Source organism: Piliocolobus tephrosceles, chromosome 9 (assembly GCF_002776525.5).
Source record: "Piliocolobus tephrosceles isolate RC106 chromosome 9, ASM277652v3, whole genome shotgun sequence".
NCBI lineage: Eukaryota > Metazoa > Chordata > Mammalia > Primates > Cercopithecidae > Piliocolobus > Piliocolobus tephrosceles.
Window position 1 is genome coordinate 116316238 of NC_045442.1, and position 10393 is coordinate 116326630.

The 10393-nt window shown below is 44.0% G+C and overlaps 1 protein-coding gene across 2 annotated transcripts in view; it reads right to left on the reverse strand.

Annotated features, from left to right (window-relative positions):
• The window catches only part of OLAH (oleoyl-ACP hydrolase), a 30546-nt gene extending 25481 nt beyond the window's left edge, over nt 1-5065 (reverse strand). Inside the window, exons 1-2 of one of the 2 annotated variants that reach the window (XM_023223291.1) lie at nt 4978-5065; nt 1349-1541 (exon numbers count right to left, since the gene is read on the reverse strand). In XM_023223291.1, the coding sequence (XP_023079059.1) occupies nt 1349-1380 (32 nt within the window). In that variant the 5' untranslated portion in view covers nt 1381-1541; nt 4978-5065. The remainder of the gene's footprint in view (nt 1-1348; nt 1542-4977) is intronic. The other variant, XM_023223293.1, reaches the window with a different exon arrangement.
• Between the last annotated feature and the right edge of the window lie 5328 nt (nt 5066-10393).

Consider the following 10393-nt stretch of genomic DNA (forward strand, 5'->3'; position numbering starts at 1 on the left):
TGATCTCCAGAGCCACTTTCAAGTTATATGTCAGTTTTATAGAGCATATAAAACTTTTGATTTCCTTCTGAATGTTTGATAAACAATGCTTTTTACATTTACTTATAGGCTGGGCTCAGTGGCTCATGCCTGTAAGCCTGGCACTTTGGGAAGGCAAGGGAGGCAGATCACTAGAGGTCACGAGTTCAAGACCAGCCTGGCCAACATGGCAAAATCCTGTCTCTACTAATAATACAAAAATTAGCTGGGTGCGGTGGCGGGCACCTGTAATCCCGGCTACTTGGGAGGCTGAGGCAGGAGAATTACTTGAACCCAGGAAGCAGGGGTTGCAGAGTGCTGAGGTCGCACCACGGCTCTCCAGCCTGGGTGACAGACTGAAACTCCATCTCAAAACAAAGAAACAAGCAAATCTGCTTATAATGTCACTGGAATTTTATTCCAAGATCCAAGTACCCAATCAGGTGATATTAGGAAAAGTTCTTTTTGAAAAAGTCATCCTATCTATGTACATTTGTGCTCGCCACAATTTAAATGATTTCTATAAATCATTTTATAGAAGTTTCCAAACTGACCATTAAATTCCTTACAAAGATATTTAATATTCCCAAATGTGAGGTTCTAAACCCTAATATAATGATGAAATCTGTTATACCCCTCTCTTGTTTTTTCAGTTGATCTCTACAAACATCGAAAACTAACACCAACTGGTATCCTTTCAGGTTACCTTGTGTTCTGTAAAGGGTACTTTGTTCTTCATAACAAGATAATTGAGAACACTCATAAAATGAGAGATTTTAGATGAACCTACGCACAAACGAAAATTTTTTTGGCGGGGCAGGGGGTAGATAATTTCTGGAGAAAAACTCCCTGCTTTTTACTTGGGCACTTATGTTCATCATTACTAGTTGAAAGATAAAGCAAAAAAGACTAATTTTTTTTTTTTTTTTTTTTTTTTTTTTTGAGATGGAGTCTCGCTGTCAAGCAGGCTGGAGTGTAGTGGTGCGATCTCGTCTCACTGCAACCTCCACCTCCCAGGTTCCAGCAATTCTCCTGCCTCAGCCTCCTGAGTGGCTGGGATTACCACCATCCTGAGTGTGCGCCACCACACCCAGCGAATTTTTGATATTTTTAGTAGAGGCGGGGTTTTGCCACGTTGGCCAGGCTGGTCTTGAACTCCTGACCTCAGGTGTTTCACCTGCCTCAGTCTCCCAAAGTGCTGGGATTACAGGCGTGACCCACTGCACCTGGCCAAGAAGCCTCTTTCAAACTAAAAAGGGAGCCGCACAAAGGCAGGGTATCGGAGCCCCTGGGATGGAGGAAGAGCCTGGTGGCACAAGGAGTGGCCTACCTGGTTCTCTTAGCTTGGTCTCCTCTGTCCATGCTGTGAGGTGAGGGTGCAAGATTGCTGGTCTCTGCGGTGTGTTGAATGCCCAAGAGCACTCAGTTCTTCTTGAGAGGCAGAACCTCTGCTCAGCCTTGTGCACACAGAAAAGTGAGTAGATTTCTGTTTAAAGGCTCTGACTCATTGACTGCTCCAACCTCTGTTAAAAATGAAGAAAGGTAGAGGAAAAGAAAGGAGAAGACAACGAAGAGAAAAAAGTGACAGTGGTGATGACAAAGGAGAAGTAGAAAGGGTTAGAAGCAACACAACTGATGTTATTCAGATAAGGAGTCACCGCCCCTCACCCCACCCCGTTCATATCCAATTAGCAGTAAGCGCTTCCATTATCAGGACTGCCAACGTATATACAGAAAGACAAAGATGCAACATTTCCAGACTCTAGCCATGAAACAAGCCTGCTCCTAAAAGAGCAGAAAATATTCCATACATACTAGAAAATTAGGGTAAGGGTGAGGGATGTTTGTTTTGACAACAGAGATGTCTTAGCTTTCTAGGTATTTATAAAGTTGTACTCTTTTAAATCTCAAGAAAGAGGCTGGGCATGGTGGCTCATCCCAGTACTTGAGGTCAGGAGTTCAAGACCAGCCTGGCCAACGTGGTGAAACCCCCATCTCTACTAAAAATACAAAAATTAGCTGGACATGTGTCACATGACTGTGATCCCAGCTAGTCGGGAGGCTAGGCTGGGGAATCGCTTGAACCTGGGAGATGGAGGTTGCAGTGAGCTGAGATCGCGCCACTGCATTCCAGCCTGGGTGACAGAGAGAGACTCCATCTCAAAAAATAAAATAAAATAAATCTCAAGAAAGGGGGATTCTAAAAAAAGACTTCACTGCTGTGCCAAACTTCCCATTTTGCAAGTTTCAAATATTCAGAAAAGGGAAGAAAAATAACTACTGAAAGATCTGTCATTTATTTATTTATTATTTATTTATTTATATTTTTTTGAGACAGAGTCTCACTCTGTTGCCCAGGCTGGAGTGCAGTGGCTCAATCTCGGCTCACCGCAACCTCTACCTCCCAGGTTCAAGTGATTCTGCTGCCTCAGCCTCCCAAGTAGCTGGGATAGGTGCCTGCCACCACGCCCAGATAACTTGTATTTTTAGTAGAGACAGGGTTTCACCATGTTGCCCAGGCTAGTCTAAACTCCTGACCTCAAGTGATCCACCCACGTTGGCCTCCCAAAGTGCTGGGATTACAGGAGTGAGCCACCGCGCCCGGCCAGATCTGTCATTTATTTATTTGAGACTATTGCCCAGGATGGAGTGTGGTCGCGCTACCTTGGCCCACTGCAACCTCCACCTCTCAGGTTCAGGTGTTCCTGTGCCTTAGCTGGGATTACAGGTGCCTGCCACCATGCCTGGCTAATTTTTCTATTTTTAGTAGAGACGGGAGTTTCACCATGTTGGCCAGGCTGGTCTCGAACTCCTGACCTCAAATGCAGATCTGTCATTTATAAAGGTCTTTATCTTCTTACTTCCTAGGAGCTCCTTGGATCCCAGTATTCATTTTAAGGCCACGGTTAACTTGGCAGGCTCAGTTGTGACTTTCAACACAGCTCCAGAGAGCCCGGGTGAATCCCTCAGCCTCCAGTTTTTATCACGTAGTGGAGGGCATTTTTAGGAACAGAAAGATGTTCCTAAATAGAGGAAGAAAGTTTATGGTGGGTGGGGAGCCCATCTGTTTGTTTCTTAGAGCCTTTTCTTAGTAATTCTGGGCCAGAGCCATCATCACCTCTCAGAAAAAAATCACCTGAATGACTCATGAGTAGTTCACTGAATTTACGTGGAAATAGTTCCTTCTTAGGTAATCATATGAAAGGCAGAAAAAGACAGCAAGTTCTTCCAAGGAAAATAGGCAGTCAGAGCTGGGATACAAATTTTTTGGTGTTGAGAATTAAAAGTTGTTATGGAGCATTACAAAGTTTTCATAAAAGTAGGTCGAATTCCTGCAACTCTTTCTAATTGAAGTACATTAAAACCTTGTTTTGTATCTTTTTTTTTTTTTTTTTTTTTGATTTGGCACGGTCTCTGACCAGTTAATACCTGGCAGGATTAAACATTTAACCACTGTCCAGGTTTACTCAAGAAATGTTTTCCAAGTTGAGTAAAATGTCCTAGGTTTTGTTTTCAACACTGGAGGGATTCTCCGGTAAAAATAACAGTGACTCTCTCCGCAAGGTTACATCTCTAGATGCTTTCATTTGATTGAAGTACCAGATGAGAGAAGAGGGAGAGTGGGACAGAGACAATACTCCAGAGATAATGGCTTAGATTTTTGTGGAACTGATGCATAATACTAGTCCAAAGATAAAACATGCCCAGCAAATGTCCAGCAGATTAGATTACAAAAAAAGCAATCTTTATAGAGATGCATTACAGAGAAACAGCAAAACAAACACAGAAGAAAATTATTAAAAGGAGCCAGGAGGTGAGAAGAAGTGGGCATGGATTCATAGCAATGCAAAAACATGGAAGAGAATAGAATGATATCTTCAAGTACTCAGAGACAAGAACTGCCAAATTAGAATTCTATACCCAGTAGAAACAGCTTTTAGGAAACAGGGTAACATGAAGACATTTTCAGACAAGTAAAAACTCAGTTTGTCACCAGGAGACACTTTTTAAAGAAATGTTAAAGGATATACTTTGAGCAGAAAGTAAATGATCCCAGATGGAAAATAGGAGATGAAAGGAATGAAAAAGACAGTGATAAATATGTGAGCTAATGTAAATGAACATTGATTACATAAAATGGTGATTGTGATGTCTGGTGGACCTTAAAATATATACAAAATTACGGACAGACGCGGTGGCTCACGCCTGTAATCCCAACACTTTGGGAGGCCAAGGCTGGCGGATCACGAGGTCAGGAGTTTGAGACCAGCCTGGTCAACAAGGTGAAACCCCATCTCTCCTAAAATTCAAAAATTAGCTGGGCGTGGTGGTGGGCGCCTGTGATCCCAGCTACTTGGGAGGCTGAGGAAGGAGAATTGTTTCAACCCGGGGGGCGGAGGTTGCAGTGAGCTGAGATCGTGCCATTGTACTCCAGCCTGGGCGACAGGGCAAAACTCTATCTCAAAAAAAATAAAAAATAAAAATAAATAAAATAAAATAAAAAAAATATATAAATAAAATACAAGGCAAAAATAATGTCAAAGTCAGGAACAGGCAAAGAAAGGTCCTTACATTATCTGTGAGGTTTTACTCAGTTTAGACTGTATAAATATGTATGCCTTAATTTCTCAGGCTAGCCCTTAGACAAACAGAAACAGACTGTAAATCATCCGAACTGGAAGAGACAAATGTTTATTTAATCAAAAAGAGAACTGAGAAAAGGAAAAGTAAAGAAACACAGAACAGGTAAAGCAAATAAAAAGTAGAATACAAGATGACAGAGTAAACCCCAGATGCCAGTGATTACATTATATACAAACAGACTAAATTCTCTAGTTATAAAGCAATATTCACAGATTAGCTTAAAAGATAATCTAATTATAGGCTGTGCACATGAGACATATCTGAGAAGGTATTACTCTCATGATTTTTAGATAATTTAAAATATAAAATACTCACTTGCCAGGTTTTGAGATGAACTCTGAGCAAACAGTCTGAAAGATGACTTTCTTTGGATAGCCACAGAGAGGACACGGGAAATGAGGTCATCTCAGAACATTATGAAAGAACAACAAAAGCAACAAAGCAGGAAGAACAACGTGGGCCGTGGCCCAGAAGAGACACAATGCACCATCTATTAGGAAAATAAAAGAAGTTAATTAAACTGGAAGGCAAGGCCGGTGCAGTGGCTCATGCCTGTAATCCCAGCACTTTGGGAGGCCTAGATGGGCAGATCACCTGAGGTCAGTAGTTCGAGAGCAGCCTGGCCAACATGGAGAAACCCTGTCTCTACTAAAAATACAAAGTTAGCTGGATATGGTGGCGCATGCCTATAACCTCAGCTACTTGGGAGACTCAGGCAGGAGAATCCCTTGAACCTAAAAGGCAGAGGTTGCAGTGAACCGAGATCGCACCATTGCACTCCAACCTGAGCAACAAGAGCGAGACTCTGTCTCAGAAAAAATAAAAAATAACTGGAAGGCAGAATGGGGGAGAGCGAGTGGTGAAAGAAGAAATGAGAAAGTAGTTAGGAGGCAGGTTATCAATGACTTTATAAGCAAAAACTTTTAAGGAGTTTGGACTTGATCTTAAGAGGAAGAGAATCTGGCAGGACACGGTGGCTCATGCCGGTAATTCCAGCACTTTGGGAGGCTAAGGAGGGCGGATCACCTGAGGTCTGGAGTTCGAGACCAGCCGGCCAACATAGTGAAACCTCATCTCTACTAAAAACTACAAAAAATTAGCTGGGCATGGTGGTAGTCACCTGCTACTGCGGAGGCTGGGGCAGGAGAATCACTTGAACCTAGGAGGCGGAGGTTGCAGTGAGCCGAGATTGCGCCACTGCACTCCAGGGCGACAAGAGCGAAATTCTGTCCAAAAAAAAAAAAAAGAAGAAGAAGAGAATCCACTGGAAGGTGGAAAAATGTGAATTGACTTTCAGAATGACTGACTGGACAGTAAAAACAAGTTAAGAGGCTGTTTTAGAGATCTAGACGATTAAGAGTGATACCTGGCCTTATGATATTAGCAAACACATAACACTAGGGGCCAAACACCCTTCTAAGCTTTCAATGCCTATTAAGACTTTTCATGTTTACAATCATGTAGGCATTATTCACAAGAGTAATTAAGGTATTATGTCCCCCATTTTGAAGATTAAAAAAAGCTAAGGCACAGAGAGGTGAAGTAACTGACTAAAAGACACGTAGGTAGGGAACAGACCAGAGGGCAAACCCAAGTAGTCTGGTTCCAGAAACTATGCTGTTCACCCCTAATGCATTCTGCCTTTGTGCTAAAGTGGAGGAGCTGAGGATGAAAAGAAGGCTTGGGTTCTTCAGCTACTTTGACCATGAAACCAGTAGGAATTGATCATTTCTTAGATATGGAGACCATGGGAGAGGGAGGAAGGAAGTATGATGTCCAACTATTTTATAGCACAACAGAGTGACTGTAGTCTATAATAACTTAATTGTACATTCTAAAATAACTAGAAGAGTATAATTGGATTGTCTGTAACACAAAGGATAAATGTTTGAGGGGATGGATACCCCATTCTCCATGACATTATTTTACATTGCATGCCTGTATTAAAACATCTCATGGGCTGGGCGTGGTGGCTGATGCCTGTAATCCCAGCACTTCAGAAGGCTGAGGCAGGTGGATTGCCTAAGGTCAGGAGTTCCAGACCAGCCTGGCTAAGATAGTGAAACCCTGTCTCTACTAAAAATACAAAAAATTAGCTGGGCATGGTGGTTGGTGCCTGTAATACCAGCCACTCGGGAGACTGAGGCAGGAGAATCGCTTGAACCCAGGAGGCGGAGGTTACAGTGAGCTGAGATCGCGCCATTGCATGCCAGCCTGGGCAAAAACAGCGAAACTCTGTCTCAAAAGAAAAAAGAAAAATACCGTGTGTATTTGTTGTATCTGTGCTATTCAGGGGTCGGGAGTTGTGGATACTCTCCTCAAACTCAGTGACCCACTCACTGAAAGTCAGTGGTTTGCAGGTGAAGAGTGTAGGCTAGAGTCCTGAGAATCACTGGCATGTAACACCAAGCAGAAAAAGAGAAGCTGAAAGAAGAGTTAGATGGGGATGCCAGGGAAGTAGGAGCACAAAGAGGTAACTGGGCCTCTCAGGAAGAGCCAGGAGGATGCCATCGGGTCAAAGGTGTGGGCCGGGTGCGGTTGCTCACACCTGGAATCCCAGGACTTTGGGAGGCTGAGGTGGGTGGATCACCTGAGGTCAGGAGTTTGAGACCAGCCTGGCCAACATGGTGAAATCCCGTCTCTACTAAAAATACAGAAATGAGCCAGATGTCGTGGTGCATGCCTGTAATCCCAGCTACATAGGAGGCTGAAGCAGGAGAATCGCTTGAACCGAGGAGGTGGAGTTTGCAGTGAGCTGAGATCATGCCACTGCACTCCAGCCTGGGCCACAGAGTGAAACTCCGTCCAAAAAAAAAAAAGGTGTGGAATGCTTCTAGGAGATCAGAGAAGACAAGAACTGAAAGGATCCTATCATGCTGGTGACAATGGGATAATTCTAATCCAGGAAAGAGAAGCTTCGGGTACTTCTCTTTGCTTGTGGGAAAAGCACCAGTAGCCTGGGAGCCCCTCTGGGGTTTGCTGCTGAAATTGGGGTGAACCCACTCTAGTCAATAGGGGATTTGGGCTGAGTACCAACATTGTTCACTATCTTCAACAGAGAAGCCTTGGGAGCCCCATAGGAGTAGAGTGAGCTGGCCAGGTAAACTGATCCGATGAGTAATCTGATGGTTGAGGTAGGGAGAGAGTGCTTAAGAGGGAGGCAGGATTGAGGAAAATTAAAAAGAGAGAAAGGGATGGTTTGAGACCATCCCTTTGAGATGGAGCAAAGTCCTGGAGTAGAAAGAGGATTTTTGTAATAATCACTGATTTTCTGTCCTGCTAGATGGTAAGTTCTTTGAGTGTGGAGGCTTTGGTGGTTTTGTTCATCCTTTCTTCCTACCATGCAAGAATGAACAAGGAATTCCTATCATGCGGAATGAACAATAAATGAATGAATAGGAGTAGAAGACGGGGTAGCGGTTATTGCTAAAAAGGCGTGATAAAACTTGTTCATCTAGGATGGGGGGAAAGGAAGAAAGGAAGGGGTGATGCTATAGAGATATTTTGAGGCTGAAGCAGAAGAGGTTAGAGTTTACACAAATGGCTTCTTTTCCCAGGGATGTAGGAGAGATCACTGGGCAATTATGGGATGATTGGTGATTAGGATAAAGTCGGAATGGTCAATAGTGGGAGCAACTGGAAAGGCTAAATCCACAGGTGCCAGTAGCCGGGACTGAAATCTGTATCTTTCATCACTGGTGTCAGCCAGCTTTCTTGATCTTCTGTAGCAATGAGTATAGGCTCGGAAACAAAGACGGCGGACAGGTGGGTTGGCCCAAGCATCAGAACTGGCAGGTTGGAAGGACAGAAACTAACGGGGAAGGAAAATCGAGGGTACCCCATAAAGAGAAAGGGTGTAATGGGATTATGACTGGGGAGTGACAAAGAGACAGCAGGAGAGGGCTCCACTTTCTGGGGAAAAAAAGGCCCCAGGATGGGAAGTTGTGATGGGGACAAAGAGTGAGTCCATAGGAAAGAAGGAATGGGTCATGGGGAAAGTGTTTGATGGCTGCAGTGGAAAGGTGAAATTTCAATGTCTGAGACTTAGGAGGTGAGACCATTCTAAAAGACCACCCAAGCACAGGCTCTTGTGGGGACTGTGAGGTTCAGGGGTTCAGAAGCAAAGTGAACTAAAGATGGCAGGAAGTATACCTACCTTGGCACAGGTGACCTTTTTGGTTCCTCATAAGATGAGGATCAGTTTTGCTTAACAAATCATTGTAAGTGATGCCCTTCTTCTTAGGGGATACGGTGACTTCTCCCTGTGGGGCCTTGTCTTCCAACTGACAACTGCACAGTCTCGCTGTTGGCCAGCTCCTGAAATGTTGCCTTCTTCTGGTGGACTCTTGGCTAAAATACAGACAGGCCTCTTTCTAGCAGTAGCTGCCCGTATGCGTACAGTGAGTAAAGATACAATCATGGGGAAAGGGTGCTAGTGCAGCATCTTAAAAGTCACCTAAAAGTGCAATCTTCTCTCTTTTTTTTTTTGGAGGCAAAGTTTTGCTCTTATTGCCCAGACTGTAGTGCAGTGGCACGATCTTGGCTCACCACAACCTCCGCCTCCCAGGTTCAAGTGATTCTCCTGCCTCAGCCTCCCAAGTAGCTGGGATTACAGGCATGCATCGCCATAGCCAAGTAATTTTGTATTTTTAGTAGAGATGGGGTTTCACTGTATTAGCCAGGCTGGTCTCGAACTCCTGACCTCAGGTGATCTACCTGCCTTGGCCTCCCAAAGTGCTGGGATTACAGGCATGAGCCATGGCACCTAGCCACACATGCAATCTTCTAGGAGATTTTTAAACTAGCTTTTCTTTGAGTTGCAATTCCTTTTTTTTTTTTTTTTTTTTTAAAGAGAGACATAGTCTTGCTCTGTCACCCAGACTGGCATGCAGTGGTGCTATCATAGCTCACTGCAGCTTCAACTTCCCAGGCTCAAGCAATCTTCCCACCTCAGCCTCCCAAGTAACTAGGACTAGAGGTGCACACCACCACACCTGCCTAATTCTAAAAATTTCTTTTTGGAGATGGGGGTCTGTCTATGTTGCCCAGGTTGGTCTCAAATTCCTGACTTCAAGCAGTTCTCCTGCCTTAGCTTCCCAAAGTGCTACTATTACAAGTGTGAACCACCACACCCAGCCTGAGGTGCAATTCCCAGTCAAGATGCTGAGTATATTTGCAAGAATTCAGGGCAATACTGGTACTAACAGCCCAAATGACTGATCCATCCTCTTGGAACCTGTATTTCATCAATTCTCCCACATGCCCTCCCAGTGAGTTTTAACACATCCCTGCTGTTTCCCCTGCAATATCTTTGCATTACTCCATTTTCATGCTGCTAAGAAAGACATACCCAAGACTGGGTAATCTATACTGGAAAAGAATTTCATGGACTTACAGTGCCACATGGCTGGGGAGGCCTCACAATCATGGTGGAAGGCAAAGAGAAGCAAGTCATGTCTTACATGGATGGCAACAGACAGAGAGTTTGCACAGGGGAACTCCTGTTTTTAAAACCATCAGATCTCATGAGACTCATTCGCTAGCACAAAAATAGCGCAGGAAAGACCCACCCCTTGATTCAACCACCTCTCACCGGGTTTCTCCCATAACACATGGGAGTTGTGGGAGTTACAATTCAAGATCAGATTTCGGTGGGGACACAGTATCATTCCACTCTGGACCCCCCCCAATCTTATGTCCTCATATTTCAAAACCAATCATGACTTCCTAA